General features: G+C 63.5%; 2 protein-coding genes and 1 long non-coding RNA gene across 3 annotated transcripts in view; 1 reads left to right on the forward strand and 2 right to left on the reverse strand.

Moving 5' to 3' along the window:
* Window positions 1-47: 47 nt before the first annotated feature.
* Faap100 (FA core complex associated protein 100) lies at window positions 48-9526 on the reverse strand. Its single transcript, XM_042669982.1, has 9 exons — window positions 9332-9526; window positions 8529-8647; window positions 6519-7474; window positions 5177-5333; window positions 3905-4677; window positions 2992-3128; window positions 1993-2109; window positions 514-600; window positions 48-258 (listed from the first exon to the last, which is right to left on the reverse strand). The coding sequence occupies exons 1-9, from the start codon at window positions 9494-9496 to the stop codon at window positions 127-129; spliced, it is 2643 nt and encodes an 880-aa protein (XP_042525916.1). The 5' UTR covers window positions 9497-9526; the 3' UTR covers window positions 48-126.
* A 1065-nt stretch (window positions 9527-10591) lies between these two features.
* On the forward strand, window positions 10592-11715 carry LOC122099368. The gene is made up of 2 exons (XR_006145912.1): window positions 10592-10698; window positions 10895-11715. It is a non-coding gene; the product is annotated as an uncharacterized LOC122099368 (long non-coding RNA).
* The window catches only part of Nploc4 (NPL4 homolog, ubiquitin recognition factor), a 64937-nt gene continuing 60179 nt past the window's right edge, over window positions 11274-16031 (reverse strand). The window contains exon 17 of the mRNA XM_042669983.1: window positions 11274-13464. Coding sequence (XP_042525917.1) covers window positions 13307-13464 — 158 coding nt within the window. The 3' untranslated portion in view covers window positions 11274-13306. The remainder of the gene's footprint in view (window positions 13465-16031) is intronic.

A 16031-nucleotide genomic window follows, 5' to 3' on the forward strand; every position in this document is an offset into this window, starting at 1 on the left:
CATCACCCCGCCCCGCCCCGCCCCCCCCCCCCCCAGCACTTCCTGGCCCGCCTGGCGTATGTTCACATTCAAGTGTTTTCGGCGGTCAGCAGGCAGGGAGCGCGGGCAGAGGCACAGGCCGCTGGCTCACAGCAGGACCAGGCTGGGGTTGCGCAGCTGCTTGTAGACCTGCAGAAGCCTCTGGGCCGTGGCGCAGGAGCTGGCTTCATCCTCCGTGCACAGCCGGTCTCGCAGGGCCTGCACCTCCCGCAGCAGGGCCTGTGGGTGGCAGCGTGTTCGGGACCCGCACCCCCCGACATCTGCAGACTCGGGCCAAGGGGTGGGCTGAGCCCGGGAAGCACACGGGTATGTGGCTGTCCACACGCAGGGACCCACGGGGGCGTGGTGAGGGCACAGATGGAGCATCAGAGGTGGGAAACGGGACCGGCCCGCTCTTCCCGGCCCACTCCCTGAGCCAGCTTCCCAGGCCAGGCCCCGGCACACCGTGCCCACGGGGGAAGCCCTGGGGCTCACCTCGTGGTTGGTGTGGATCTGGCGAAGGTACTGCAAGCGCAGGTCAGGCGCGCTGGCCCCCTGGGCAGCTTGCTCGGTGACCATTGCCTGGAGACAGAGGAATGGGTCTGATGCTGGAGTGTTCCTCACCACCTGACCCGAGGGGGGGCCCACGTCTAGGGGGTTCATGTACCCCTAAACTCTCCTTGGTTTCCCAGCTTGGTTGCCTTGACGCCCTCTCTCCTTGTGGCTTTACCGTTTGACTGCTGTCTCTGGGACCTTCCTCCCGAGAAAAGCACCGGAGCGCCGCCACCCGACACTCAGTTACAGGATCTAATTGGTTCTGTCCCTCCATTCATCCCCAAAGAACCTTTCTGGGCTCAGATCTCAACCTCTTCTCTGCCAGTCTGTCCATGGCTCGGTCCGCCGTGTGGGGTGTGGGGTGGGGCGGCTCTTGCTGACCCCCAACGCAGGCCCCACACGAGGAGGGGCCCACACAACCCACTGGACACCCACTAGTGTCTGCTTCCCAAAGACCGCGCACCTTGCAAAACGCAGCCAGCCTTTAGGGGCAGCCAGGGCCCTGGGGGTGGAGCTGCCACCTGAGGGCAAGGGAGCCCCAGGAAGAGCTGTAGTCGGCAGAGGCTGCACAGCTGGGCATCACTGGACAATGAGCTGTGATGGGCGCAGGTTTGGGGAGAACATGCCTGCCGGCTCCAGGGACAGGCCCTGCTGACCCCACACGGAGCCGCCACCGCAGCCCACACTGTGTTCCTAGGGTCACAGGTGGAAGGCTAACCCAGCATCCCAAACGCGACACACTTGGGTTGGAACTTGTATAGATGATCCAGACCAGGCCACCGGGGCTTAGGGGAGACGTGTGGTCAAAAGTGGCCCCGTGGGCAGAGCCTCTAGGCAGCACTGTCAGAGGCAGCTACCGGCTCAGCGTGGGCACCCAGCTCCAGCCCCGCTGCACTGCGGCCCTGCCACATGGCTACGTGCGGGAAACAATAATCACAGTGAATCAGTGCTGGGACATCCCCAGGCTCAACCTTAGACCTCTGAGGGCAGCTGGCCTCTGGCCAGGCTCACAGTGCATCTCACCGTGGTCCCAAAAGCCGCTGGCTGGCAGATCCTGATGTTCAGGGTGACAATATGGAGGGCCACAGTCAAGAGCCAGCTTGAGACGTCACCGGCCGCTCGCTGAGGGCCTGGCTGCAGGGGCCAGGGCCCTGCGGGTAGTCCCAGGTAGAATAACACCCCGGTTGGGGACTTGGTGGCTGCTGCTAGGAGGACCCAGCAGGAAATGGAAACCACTCATTTCTGCGCGCAGACCCCTGGTCCTGGGGCTGTGCTGGAGCCTCAGCCTCTCTGTGCAGCAGGCCTGGCGCCCAGGCTGCTGGTCACGGAGCACACAGCTGCACGGGCTGAGGCAGGGCCGCGGGAGCCGCCCCCAGCCCTCCGGAGCCTCCCTCCCATCCAGCGCCTGGGGCTCGGTACCTGCATGCGCCCCACAATGGCATGGTGCGCTCTGCACATGTCGGCCAGCGAGGGGCTCTCCACCTGGATGTCCACGGCCTGGATGGGCCCCGCGGGGCTCAGGTCCGTCACAGCCACCTGCAACACATGCAGGGGCCGCTCACCACCCTGGAGGTGGCCGCAAGGAAGCGGAGCCGCGGCTCGCCTGCACGCCTAGCTACTGGGGAGACGGGACCACAAACCCAAAAGCTTATCTCTAATGAACCAGCAGAGCCGGAAGTGGACGTTTGGCTCGAGTGCTGGGGTCTGGGGCTGGGCGTCCCGCCTTTGCTCAGCACGTGGCACGTGCTCGGGACTGCGCGCAGCCCTGCAGTCAGCCTCCACCCACAGCTCGTGCACAGCAGTCTGCGGCAGGCCTTAGACCGAGCAGTGCCAGGGCAGGTTGAGGCTGCTTCCCGACTTCTGTCGGACTGGCCTTGGCGCCCTCAGCTTTACAGCAGTCCTTCCGCCACACCCTTCCGCCCCACAGCCATCTCTTTTCTTTGTGCCAGTTCTGGGTCTGGAACTCAGGACTGGGTGCTGTCCCTGAGCGTCTTTTGCTCAACATTCATGCTCTACCATGTGAGCCACAGCTCCACTTCTGGCTTTCTTTTGGTAGTTTATTGGAGATGAGTCTCATGGACGTTACTGCCTGGGCTGGTTTTGAACTGCAATCCTCACATCTCAGCCTCTGGAGAAGCTGGGATTACAGGTGTGAGTCACTGGTACCTGGCTGTCCTTTTCGCTGATTCACATTAGTCTATCCTGAGATCCCAGCCCGAATGGCTGGAGTTTTTAGGTGTTTCCTCTGGCACAAGGCACAGAGGAGGGTCTTCAGCTTCCCAAGCGGGCCTGCTGCTCCCGAGGGGAGCAGATGGTGGGGCCAGGAATCCAGCTCTTATACGCACTGGTCTAGGGCCCCAGAGAAGCGTGGGGACTGAGGCCTGTCTCCCCAGGGCAGGCGAACAGACCCCTTCTTGCCTCAGAGATGACGAGGTGGATGTCGGTCCCATCTGGAGCCACTCCCTGGATGGAGGACAGTGCGCGGGCCCTGATGGCGTCCACGGCAGGGTTCTCAGCCAGGAGCCACTGCAGGGTGGCGCTGCACAGGGGGACGCCTGGACAAAGGGCCGGCCAGGCGCGTGAGCCGGGCTGCTGCAAGGCACACGGTGGCCTCTCCCAAACGCCCCGCCAGGCAGCATCCCCGCTGCCCACAGCCCAACCCAGGCAGGATGCCGGGCCCCCTGAGGGGATGGTGGGGAGGGGCGTGAGGAGACAGATGCCTAGAGGTGAGACCACCCAGCCCTGAGCCAGGCTCTTCTAGCAGGGCGGCCAAGAAGGGCAGGCAGCTGTCTGGGCACAGCCAGAACACGCTGGGGACAGCTGTGGCTGCGTCCAGGTGCAAGATGCAGCCCAGAAACCACCCAACACCTGCTGGGTGCCGGGAAGCAACGCCCACAGCTGGGACCCTATTTTGCCACAGAATTCAACAGCACACAACACGGAGGGCTCTACACGACGCCGTGGGAGCAGAGCCAAACACAGAGAGCAGACACGGAGCTCAGCAGGCTCAGAGCAGAGCAGGGCCGCGGGCGCTGGACAAGCGACCCGAGTTCTTGCTGTGCAAAAACTCACCGCGCTGCTCCCCAGGGGTGTCTGCTTGTGTTCAGGTCATGCTCCACACACAGTTTTTAAGAAACACAAAAGAAAAACACAGCGGTAGGACAACGTAGCACAAGACTCTGACAGCAACCAGGATGTGGCAGAACTTGAGGGGGGGGGGGGGGGGGATGGACCCAAGGCTGACCCAGGAGCCACCGGGAGAGGGAAAAATGACCCATGTTCAGGGCCTCAAGGCCCTGAAGCCAGAGGAGAGCCAGGCAGCGGCACCCACCTGAGCGAGCAGCCTCCAGGGCAGCCCTGAGCAGCTCGGCTGACACTCTGACGGAAGCAGAGGACGGGGGCAGGTACTTGGCCCGCAGGGAGGCCGGGCCGGAGGGCTGGCTGCCGGGCGGCTGGCAGGTTTCCAGGAAGGCGTCCACAGGGTCGTGGGCAGGGCCGGGCGGGCGGGGAGTCTGTGCGTGTGCTGCGGCCAGGCTGGGGAAGCGCAGGCACTGGAGCATGTCCACCGTGTGCTTACTCAGAGGCAGACAGATGCCTTCCTGCTCGGGAAGAAGGTCGAGGGGCTGCTCCTCCAGAAAGGGCGCCTCCAGGGGGTCGGCGGGGGCCAGGGCCCCGCCCACCACCTCTCGGAGGCTGTAGAAGAGCGTGCAGGACACCGTCACGGGCAGCTCGAACTCGCCGCTCTCACTGGGGCCCAACGGCAGGGTCACCTCTCGCCGGCTACCCGGGCCCAGGCTGTCCACCGGGATGGTGTAGGTGACCGCGGGGCCGGCGGCACCCAGGTCCAGGGCGGAGGCGCTGGCCAGCACCTGGACGCACAGCGTCCAGCCCCGCTCCAGGCTGAAGCAGCTGCTGTTCTCCAGCAGGCAGGTGGCCGTCAGCACGTCCTGCAGCTGCACGCGGCTCCACGCCGTGGTGGTGGTGCACGAGACTGGCCGGGGGCCCTCCCGGCTGGATAGCAGGGCGCAGCTGACATTCATGGCCTCGTTGAGGCTGGTCAGGGCTTTGTTCCGCTGGTCTACCGCCTTCTTCAGAAAAGACACTCTGTGAAGAGCGGGTGCGGCACTCAGGAAGGGGGCCCGGCTCCCCACGAGCCCGTCGCATACGCTGGCCGCTCAGGGCAGGTGATGCCCCTGGCCGGGCTGGTCCAGCCCCGCTCAGGCCACCCCCTGCCCTCTGCGGTGGCAGTGGGATGGCAGACACCGTGGAAACAGCCCCGGCCCCCGGGACACGGAGCAAGCCGGGGAGGAGAGGCGCTGCCGCGTGCTCTCCCTCACTGTCCACTGCGGCCACCACCACCGTCCATCCTGAGCAGCAGGCACAGGCCAGAGCAGACGCACAGGCAGAGAAGGAAGAGTAACGTCCAGCCAGGGAAAAGGGGCATCGCTCATCTGACCTTCCCGGCAGCCTTTTGGGCTCTCTGCAGAGCAAGGGCAGACTGACGAGCACGAAGACCACCAAGGACACCCCAGCCCAGGACGCCGCCTCATGAACATGCAGCACAGCCCTACGATACGCTGCCCGGGCCGCAACCACTGCTCACCTCTCGGAGATATCACCGATGCCAGAAAGCAGCTCTTTAATCCTCTGGCCTGCATTTGCCACAGACACTCTGGCAGCATCAGTCTTCTTAGAGTTCAGGTCCACGCTGCAGCTCATCAGGCGGCCTTTGGCAGACAGGGCCAGGAGCTCTGTGCCACCTGATGACAGACACAGAGTCAGCCAGCGGGCGGGGACCAGTGGCCAGGGCTCTTCCCGGGCTGCAAGACAAGTGTTGGAGGAAGGCCAGGGCAGTGAGCGGCAGGAGACCCAGGTGCAGCCCGAGCCGGCAGGGAGCTGCTGGCTGGTGGCTCCCACCTTTTGAAGGGCTTCCCTGAGACGCATCGTCAGCGTGGAGGGGCACAGTGGCGGAAAATAGCAAAGGGGTGAAACAAGGACACGATTCAACCTGCAGCTGGGCACACGGAGCAAGGCTGGCCACTGCTCACCCGTCCTCACTGGACACCCCTATAGACTGCCTCCCCTTGAACTCAGGGCCGGGCGGTGTCTCTGAGCTTTTGCTCAAGGCTAACACTCTACCACTTGCCACCTCTGGCTTTTCCTGAATGTGTGGCACTGAGGAATGGAATCCAGAACTTCCTGCGTGCTAGGCGAGCACTGTACCGCTGAGCCGCCTTCCCAGCCCGACTGACCACCTCTGCAGTGCCCCCTTCCTAGTCCTGGATTTGGAGCAATCTGACTGACCCAGCCCCTCCGCTCCAACACTGCTGTGGCCTGAGTTCTACAGAGGTGGGTGGCTGAGCAGCGGAAGGTCTGCTCACGGGTATCCCCACGCCTGGGGCTTGCTTCCCTTCAAAGCCTTCTCCCCACAGGTTTCTCTCAGCAGGTCTGCCAATACGCTGACCACCCAATAGGAAACGACTTTCTCTCACCCCAACATCAAGCAGACGCAGCTAAGACCTCTGGCCCGAGAAGCTGAGACGCTCTCTGCTCAGCCCCGAGTGGCGGAGGCAGGTGTGTCTCAGCCCTTCACTCCACATCAAGTGTCGGCCTGACCTGATTTCAGACCTGCTGAGGGAGCTGCTCTTCCTCTGGGGTTCCTCAGGCAACATGCTCTGAGTCGCCATTTGAGCCAGGAGTCGGAGCAAACTCAGGCCTAGCAGCAGTCCTTTCCCAGAGCCCAGGAAGGACATGTATACAGCGCTCCTTGACCCCAGACAGAAGGGAGTGAATCACCAAGCTATGCCAGTGAGGCCACGCCAATACTGGCCAGCTAAAAAAGGTCAGAAGCAGCCACGAGAAGACAGGCCAGCTCAGGGAAGACTGCAAAGAGGAAGGCCTCTCCCTAAGGCTTTGGTGTTCCACGTCTAAGCAGCAGCATGTACCTGCAGGAGTCCTAGATGACACGGAGAGCGTGAGGACACTACAGATGCTCAAGCTGGTTGGACACAGTTCAAGGGGCAGGCTTCCCAGATCCCTGTGGGGCTGCTGGGGGTCCGAAGGGGCACTTCCCTGCGCCAGGTCCACCACACAGAGGTCGGAGGGAGTGCTGAGGTACATGCGACCGCCTGCTCCACAGGCAGCACAGAGCATCGGCCCTGGGAGCCAATACTCTCGAAGCTCTGGCACTAAACTCCCGGACTCGTTCCAGCTGGCCTTGATGGCTAACGCGCGGCCCTGGTGCCCAAGGGCCACCAGGCAGTCAGAGTGCTGCTCCTCATCTGGCAGCACCTCCTCCGCGGCTTCCTCAGCCAGGCGCTCAGTCTGCAAGGCCCCGATGAAAACCGCAGGCTCCTCCAGGTGATGGAGGATCTTGACGAGGGCCTTTGGGTCACCGGGGGCAGACCTGGAGTTGGCCAAGGCCTTCAGGACCACACAGCAGAGCTGGCCATCAGGGAGGCCACAGAGGATCACAGGGGACTCCAGGATGGTGGCATCGGCTCCAAAGAGCAGCCCAAAGAGGGCTTCCTTCAGCACAAAGCCCCCACGGCCCTGGGAGTGCCCGTGAGGATCCCTGGCGCCTGGAGGGAACATACAGCACAACACTGGCAGGAAGCGGGGGGCCGCAGGCTTCTCGGGGACCCCAGCTGGGGGGTTGCAGGTGGATAACTCCACCTCCCCGAGGGGTACTCCCGGCTGGGGGTCCTCCCCTGGGTGGGGGCGCTCGAACAACTGCATCTTCCACTGGGCGGGGCCCTGTACCAGGGTGACGAGCAGGTCGTCCAGCACGGCGAAGGCACAGAGCGCCGCGTCGGGGACAGCGCAGGCCGCGGGGTCCACGGGGACCACAGGGCACGGGAGCTCGTCCCCAAGGCTGTCCTCACCGGCCCGGCTTGCCACGCTTTGGGAACAATGGAGATGTGATCAGGACCCGCAGGGCCGACTCAGGGAGGCTTGCTGCCACCTTCCCGGTGCAGGCCGGCGGAGTCTTCACAGGGAGCCTCTGCTCTTGAGGGTCCCTGTGGTGCCAGCCGTTCCACAGGCCACCCACTGCTCAGGGGCTGCCCAGGACACATGCGACAGCACGAGGCTGTCAGAAGCCGACAGGCTTGTAACCCGAGGGGCATCATTCACTGACTCTCGGCAGCCCGACCCGCAGTCCACAGGCCTGGCCGCCCCTCCAGCCCCCGCCCTCCCCGCTCCGGACGCTCTGGACCCTCTGAAGGCTGAGGCAGAGAGGGCTGGGGCCTTCACCTCCTGACCCCCCAAGTTCGAGCAGAGACTGAGGGCAGGCGGCTGCCTCGTGCAGTGGCGCGGGGGTGCGGGGCGCAGGGGCCGGGACACCGGGAGAGGCGGCCGGGCAGTTTACTGGGGGCGCTGGGCGTGGGGGTCCGGGACGCTGGGAGCGGGGGTCCGGGGGCGGGGGGGGGGGGGGGGGGGGGGAGGGCGAGGCGGCCGGCCCACAGGGCGGCTCGCCTGGGGCGTGGGGGGCCGGGGGGCCTGGAGAGGCGGCCGGGCGGTTCACCGGGGGCACTGGGTGCGGGGGTCCGGGACGTTGGGCACGGGGGGCCGGGACGCCGGGCGAGGCGGCCGGCCCGCAGGGGGTTCACCGGGGGCCGGGGGCTCTGGGCGCGGGACGCCGGGCGAGGTGGCCGGCCCGCAGGGCGGTTCACCGGGGGCCGGGGGCGCTGGGCGCGGGACGCCGGGCAAGGGGGACCGGGGCGCGGGGGTCCGGCGCGCCGGGCGAGGGGGACCGGGGCGCGGGGGTCCGGCGCGCCGGGCGAGGGGGACCGGGGCGCGGGGGTCCGGGGCGCCGGGCGCGGGGGGCCAGGGCGCTGGGCGCGGGGGTCCGGGGCGCCGGGCGCGGGGGGCCGGGGCGCCGGGCGCGGGGGGCCGGGCGGTTCACCGGGGGCCCGCCCCCCGGGAGCCCGCGAGCGCGGACCACGCCCCCTCACCTGCCCCCGGGCTCCACCGACAAGCAGTAGACGCCCTTCCGGGCGCACAGAACGTAGAGCGCCCCGCGGCGGGCCAGCAGCTGCAGGTGCCACACCTGGTCCGGAAACTGGTACACGGCCTGGGCGCCGGGGAGGGGGTCAGGCGGCACCCCGGCCCGCCCGCCGCCCCGGCCCGCCCGCCGCCCCGGCCCGCCGCCCCGGCCCGCCCGCCGCCCCAGCCCGCCCGCCGCCCGCCGCCCCGGCCCGCCCGCCGCCCCAGCCCGCCCGCCGCCCGCCGCCCGCCGCCCCGGCCCGCCCGCCGCCCGCCGCCCCGGCCCGCCCGCCGCCCGCCGCCCGCCGCCCCGGCCCGCCCGCCGCCCGCCGCCCCGGCCCGCCCGCCGCCCGCCGCCCGCCGCCCCGGCCCGCCCGCCGCCCCGGCCCGCCCGCCGCCCCGGCCCGCCCGCCGCCCGCCGCCCCGGCCCGCCCGCCGCCCGCCGCCCCGGCCCGCCCGCCGCCCCGCGCTCACCGTCAGCAGCCCGCCGCCCCGGCCCGCCCGCCGCCCCGCGCTCACCGTCAGCAGCCCGCCGCCCCGGCCCGCCCGCCGCCCCGCGCTCACCGTCAGCAGCCCGCCGCCCCGGCCCGCCCGCCGCCCCGCGCTCACCGTCAGCAGCCCGCCGCCCCGGCCCGCCCGCCGCCCCGCGCTCACCGTCAGCAGCCCGCCGCCCCGGCCCGCCCGCCGCCCCGCGCTCACCGTCAGCAGCCCGCCGCCCCGCGCTCACCGTCAGCAGCCCGCCGCCCCGGCCCGCCCGCCGCCCCGCGCTCACCGTCAGCAGCCCGCCCTCCTGGTCGTACACGTACACGAACTCGCTGCCGGTGGACAGGAAGACCTCCGCCTCGTGGCACAGCACGCGAGGCTTGCCCGCCGCCAGGCCGCCGAGCGGGCAAGAGAAGCCAGCCAGGTAATTCACGCGCCGCGCGGCGTCCGCCATCGTGAGGGCGGCGGGCCGGAGCGGAGCCCGGTGGGGCGGTGCCGCCTCGGGTAGTTTACGGCCGCCTACGGCGCCGCGCGGCCTCCGCCGTAAACCCGCGCTGCGGGGGCGGGGCCGACCCGGGCCGCAGGGGGGGCGGGGCCGACCGGGGGCGGAGGCGGGCCTGGGAGGTGCCGATCCGGAGGCGGGCGGAGGCGGGCCTGGGAGGTGCCGGTCCGGAGGCGGGCGGGGGTGGGCGGGGCCGATCGGAGGCGGAGGCGGGCCTGGGAGGTGCCGGTCCGGAGGCGGAGGCGGGCCTGGGTCGTGGGCGGGGCCGACCCGGAGCGGCCCGGAAGCCCCAGCCGCCCAGCGGGACCACGCCCGACTGGCCGAGAGCGGACCGCGGGCCGTCTGTGTGGGCGGGACTCAGGAAAGCCGAAGGTTGTCCGTCCGGCTCTCCGGGGCCGCTGCCTGGGCTCGGGGTGGCCCCTTGGACTGAGCGCTGGCGGGCAGCGCTCCCCGCGGGCCGTCCCGGTGTCCGGGACCGGAACGGGCCGAGCGCCCCGGGGACACGCCGAGCAGGCGGTGCGATGGACTGCGGCGGCACCACCAGGCAGCGCCTGCCGCCAGCCTCTGGCCTCCTCTGGCCCGTGCTGAGGCCGCTCCCCGACGTGGATGGACGGGCCGCCTTTGGTGCCGAGGGCCAGGGGACCAGACATCCCTTTTCCTGAGGCCCGTGACTCTGGGCCTCGAGTGTACGGGACTTCCAGCCCGCCTTCCACCAGCTGCAAGCCATGCTGCGTCACCTGAGAGCGCACAGCGGTTCCCGCCACTTTTCCTAGGGCGCTCGAGGAGCAGAGGACGGGGGAGGTGCCGAGTGACAGGCCTCGCTGCGGTCACTCCTCCGCCTCACTGCGCCAGGTCTGGGGGCTGGCAGACCCCTGGCCACCAGCAGTCCCAACGATCAGCTCCCCCCAGCAGGAAGGGGCCTGAAGTGATGGTGCTGAGGGGCTCAGGCACACCCCAGCCCAGCTGAGGATGGGAGCAGGCTGGTGGCCGCTGGGCCTTCGCTGGACCGGGGCGCTGTCGGCTAAGGCATCCGGCCAGGGGAACAGGGGAACGTGTGACGCTACAGGCTGTGCGGAGGCACAAAAGCCCAACAGGAAAACACGTGGGGGCGGGCACACAGGAGGCCCCGAGTGTGAGTTCTGAGCAGTAGTCTGGTGAGTACATCCCAGGGCCTCCTGGTCCTCTCCTCAAAGACCAGCCAGGTTAGCAAAGGTGCACTCCACACTTGGCTGAGCTGCCTCAGGTCTCAGTGGGATGCAGGGACCAGGGAAAACCCTGTAATTACCTCTGCAGCCCAGACACCAAGGCTGCATCCCCCCCAGGTGTACTCAGACCTGTCTTTGTTTGCAGGGAGCAGGAAGAGCACAGTGGACGCCCTGGCTGTCTATGGAAGAAGGCTCAGCTCAAGGAAAGACGCTAGCGCCCTCTAGGCTCCTGGGTTTGCTTAGACTTCCCTTCACTGCTGTGACCATGTGCACCTGTCTAGGATGCAAAGACCAAGGAGCAATCCTGTGGCCAGCAGGTGGAGAGAGGCAGAAAAGATGTAAGGAGGTCAGGTTACTCTTACCGTCCATCCAGATAACCTGGAAGAGCAGTGCCCAGGAGCAAGAGCCTGCCAGCGACTGGGGAAATCAGAGTGTTACCAAATCACTCACACCAAATCCTCTGCTAGACACAGCTTGAGGACACTGCTTGGGGCACAGGAACAACAGACAATGGGAGCAGGACAGTCGCTTCAGGTGCTTTTATTAGATTTCACTGCGAGCTGGGATCGAGGTAAGGCTAGTCCACACCCAGCCAACACACCTGCGAGCCCAAAGCAGAGCCGAAGCGGGAGCACCCGAGTCCCAGGAGCAGGCTGGTCAGAGGCAGCCAGAGACAGACCCCACCCCCGGGCCTGGAGGGACGTCAGGCCGTGGGGCCAGGTGGCACAAGAGGGCATGAGGTGGGGCGGGGCCACCCCATGCAGAGCAAGATGGCTGGGCTGCCCAGGCCAGAACCCTCACAGGGATCACCCCAGGCTGGTAACATTAGCTTGACTCTCTTTGGACAATAAAATAAAGTGCATTACTGAACAAAGAGCAACTCAAAACCATAAGCAAAGAAACACAACACTTTTTCTTTAGCTAAAAGCTGAAGACATGAATTAATGGAGATGCCAGAATTTCAGAATGAGAAAAATATTGGCTGAGGTGGGGGGGAAAAAACACAAAAGACTGGTTTGGTGGCTAAGAGAACAGACGGGAGGAAAAGCGACGGCGCAGTGGTAGACAGGCCTCCAGAGCTCTGTGCTGTCCAGCACTGGGCCAAGGTAGGCAGGCCACAGCACAGGCATGGATGGCCTCGGGAAGAGGGATCAGCATGGCAGGGCCAGGCCACCCAGGCTCACAGCTGGCCTTAGACCAGGCCCCCTCAGCACTTCTCCATGGTGTGCCGGCTGACCTCTGGGGAGACTTGCCTTCCCGCCTCTGCCCACTTCCGACCCTCCACCCGTACAGCCCTGCCACGACCACCAAGCCTGGTGGGCTCCGGCACTGGCCCTGCCATGAGCGCCCAACAAGCACATGTCCTGTCTACAAGGCCAGGGATGGGACCAGCATGGGACACTTCTTCAGGACGACAGGACGCCCCGTCTCTCAGTCTGGACCAGTCCTTTAAGGGTGCAGCTCAGCTGGTTTGCTCTTTATAAGGCAAAGAGACATTACGATGCCCACTTGTCTGGGAAAGGGCTAGACCCAGTCCAGCTCTGTTGGACACCCGAGAGACCGCGGGGATACTGTTCTGGATCTCCTAGCTGCTCTGTGTGCGGGCAGCGTCAAGCGCCCAGGCCCCACAAATACTCTCACTGCATCCTTCTCAGTGGCCCCGCACATTGCAGAAGGCCAGAGTACGAGGAGGCTGTGGGTGGAGGACCAGTATTGGGGCAGCAGGAGCCAGATCTCCAGTGCTAGCCCGTTAGGACTGTCCGGACAGGCAAGGGCCACCATGCCGCTCCTGCTCAGCTGCCACAGCCAGGGGGTTTGGTAGAAAAGTCTCAGGCACTGAGGTTTGCGTCAAAGAGCCAATGGTGGCCCAGCCCACTCACCATGCTGAACACCCACAAGGAGCTGCACTGGAGGAAGAGAGGAGGCAAAAACTAGCCTCTCACTTCCCTTTTGTGCAGTCTTATCTTAAAACAATAAATACAGGTTTTCCAGGCAGGAGTTACTGATAACTATTATTATCACCAACGCAGACTTTAAAATCCCACCTGATGTCGGCAAAAGGAGGATGGCGGCACTGACCTGCAGGCCAGGCCACGGAGGCCATGGCCAGCCACACGGTCCCACCAGGTAGGCCACTCATGTGACCCTTACAGGCAGGACCTTCATCCCAGAGCAACCGAACAGAGATGGGGAACTCACAAGAAAACAACAGGGCAGGGGAAATAAAGAACAAAGCTTCAGAAGGAAGAGGAAAGCTGGGCGGCAGCTGCAACCACTCCCTGCATCCGTAACTCCAAACGGTGATCTGGAGGTGTCTGGTGCTTCCACCACAGTAGAGGAGCTGAAAACTGGGTGAGGTGTGTGGGTGTCGGTCAGGGCTACTTTGCGTTTCCAGGTGGGAAGTTCTGTTGAGGCCTAGCACAGCAGCAGTGGCACCTTCCGTCCAGGATCATCGCTGAAAAGCTCTCTCTTGTAGGTCTGAGACCCCAGGGCAGCCTGTCCACACCTTCAGCCTCACAGGAGCATGTGGGGCTCCGGGCGCCAGAGGGGCGGGGCCCTAGGTCCTGGGGAGGCTGCACATCTCACAGTGGCCGGTGCCTGGCTGGTTCATGAAGGTGCAGTGCTGGCAGGCCCACACGGCGGCTGCAGCGGTGTGTGCCGAGCCTCCTACCGCGCCATAATCATGGAGGCCAGGGAGCTGCACACCCACAGTGCCTGGAGGGAGGAGAGGGAGGTGAGTGCCCACTTACACAGAGTTTGAGGCGTGGGCGGGGAGGCTTGAGACATCACACTGCTGGCACCAAAGCCCCTGTCTGCATCAACTGCGAGGGTGGTGGGCCTCAAGTGACTCCCCCGCTCTGCCTGCACAGGCCATTCCTTGTTGCTACTGAGGAGTGTTCTGTGTCCTACCTGATGGACATTCAGTGAGCCACCAGAAACAAAGCTGCCCACCAGCACAGCTGCAGTCTATTTTCATCTCTCACTGTTGGATCGCAGGGTGAAACTCTTTGCTGAGCTTCCAAAGACACTCATGCCCAGCTCTCCTAGTGGTGTGCACTTTTTTTGCATTTGTGATGGTTAATTTTGACTGCCAAGTTGATTGGGTTAAGTAGCATCTAGGAGATTTGTGCGTAGGTGTGTCTGTGAAGATCTGTCTGGAGACAGATCATCAGGACTCTGACCCAGTGAGTGGCATAATGCACGGATGGTTTCCAAAGCTGAGCAGAGCCAGGCACCAGTGGCTCACACTTGGGATCCTAGGTACTGAAGAAGCTGAGATCTGAGGGTTGGGTTCTAAGACAGCCTGGCCAAGAAAGCTTGTGAGCTTCTAGCTCCAATTAACCACTAAAAACCACAAGTGGAGCTATGGTTTAAGTGTAAAGCAGTAGCCTTAAGGAAAAGAGCTCAGGGACAGCACCAAGGCCCTGAGCTCAATCCTCAAGACTGGCACAAAAAAAAAAAAAAAAAAGAAAAAGTTGAGTAGACTGTTGGCAGGTAGTGGGCAGGGAGGGTGTGGTCTGGGACAAGCAGGTCACCAGCGCGTGGCCCTGGGTCTCCACTTATCCTGCACATTCCTACTCCTGCAGCCCTATGTTCTCCCCAAACACACAACACTGGACAACTATGGAGTGAAACTTCTGGAACAGCCCAAGTAAGTACTTCCTCTCTTCAGTTGTTTCTGTGAAGTACTGTATTAAAGTGACTAGAAAAGAAAATAAGACATTGTCCCACTACCCCATAATGGCATCACAGTTAATGGTGCCATATCTCCTCATGTAAAATGCCTGTATGTCAACCCACCCATCCCTGCCGTGTGTGTGTGTGTGTGTGTGTGTGTGTGTGTGTGTGTGTGTGTGTGTTGAACAAAAGGCTTTGAATATGCCTACCAAGCTTCAGCTCTTTTGCCTAGTTTTCTGCTTGTTACTGGAATGCAGAACTCTGCTTGGGTAAGGGATCCACATCACTGTATGCTGTCTTGCTGTCTATACCTCTCAATGAACAAGTATGTTTCCTTTGGGTTGGTTCTTTGCATTCTCTTTGGTCTGAGATGGGACTCCAACCAGGACACACTTTCTCCTCACTGACAGACACCCTATCACCTCAGCCACACCTCCAACCCCAAGTGTTCTCATCTGGAGAAAATTCAAATATTTTATCATTTTTTTCTTTTTGTGGTGTGGGGCTGGGGATTAAACCCCGGGATCATGCGTGGGCTAGGCTCAGTGCTCTATCATGGAGTTATACACTAGTGCTTCACTTTCTGACACAGGGTCTTACTATGTAGCCTAGGCTGGTCAAAATCCTCCAGTCTCCACTTCATGGTAACTGCAACTACAGAAAGGTGTCAGTGTACCTAGCCATTTACCAATATTTATGCCAGTATTTTTCTGCATCATACCTGATTCCTGTCTAAAAGAACATTCGTCTAGCCGAGGTCGTAAATATATTCAAGTGAAAATAAATGGGCTAGGCTAGAAGCTGGGTGCCATGGCTCACAGCTGGAATCCCAGCTACAAGAAAGCTGAGAGCTGAGAATCACAGGTCAAGGCCAGACTGGGCAGTCAGTGAGACGCTATCTCCAATTAAACCACAGGAAGTGCCACCATGGCTCAAGTGGTAGAGTGCTAGCTCGGGGACAGTGCCGAGGCCCAGAGTTCAAGCCTCAGGACTTTGGGGGATGGAGGGAGGGCTAGGAACATAGCTCAAGTGGCAGGAGATCTTTCTATAAAGTGCAAGGCCCTGAGCTCAATCCTCAATGCCACCAAAATAAAATAATATCCTGAGTTGGGCACCCTTAGGAGACTGAGATCTAAAGATCCAAAAGCCAGCCCTGGCTCTTATCTCTAACCACCAAAAAGCCAGAAGAGAAGGTGTGGCTCCAGTGGCACCATGACTCCCTGAGAGAAAGAGCCAAGCACAAGCCTGAGGCTGTCAGTTCAAACCCCAGAACCAGCACAAAACGTCACATTAGCCCAGGAAGAAAATGTAACTAGCAAAAAGCCAGGCTGGAAGGGAGGGCTTAAGCCATAGAGCACCAGCTCAGCAAGCAAGCCAAGCAAGCACAAAGCCCATAGTTCTAATCCCAGGACCAGGAGAAAAAAGGAAAGCCTTACAGTTTAGGAACTATCATTAGGGGACTCTGGCCCACAAAGGCCAGCTGTCCCCACACGCTTCCCACTCTCTCCTTGGCTTGCTTGCTCTCGATTACCTGACCCATCACGAAATTTCCCCTCCAACCAATACCACAATGACTCTCACTGAAGCCGTACAAGCTCTTACCT

Source organism: Dipodomys spectabilis, unplaced genomic scaffold, assembly GCF_019054845.1.
Source record: "Dipodomys spectabilis isolate Male_0828 unplaced genomic scaffold, ASM1905484v1 ptg000512l, whole genome shotgun sequence".
NCBI classification, from domain to species: domain Eukaryota; kingdom Metazoa; phylum Chordata; class Mammalia; order Rodentia; family Heteromyidae; genus Dipodomys; species Dipodomys spectabilis.

What these genes read in the sequence shown, in the direction of transcription:
- Faap100 (XM_042669982.1), bottom strand. Translation starts at nt 9,496, where the DNA reads ATGGCGGACGCCGCGCGGCGCGTGAATTACCTGGCTGGCTTCTCTTGC. An exon ending in AGGAGGGCGGGCTGCTGACG is followed by an intron (nt 8,648 to 9,331) that starts GTGAGCGCGGGG and finishes CCCGGCGCCCAG; the next exon opens with GCCGTGTACCAGTTTCCGGA. An exon ending in TCGGTGGAGCCCGGGGGCAG is followed by an intron (nt 7,475 to 8,528) that starts GTGAGGGGGCGT and finishes TTGTTCCCAAAG; the next exon opens with CGTGGCAAGCCGGGCCGGTG.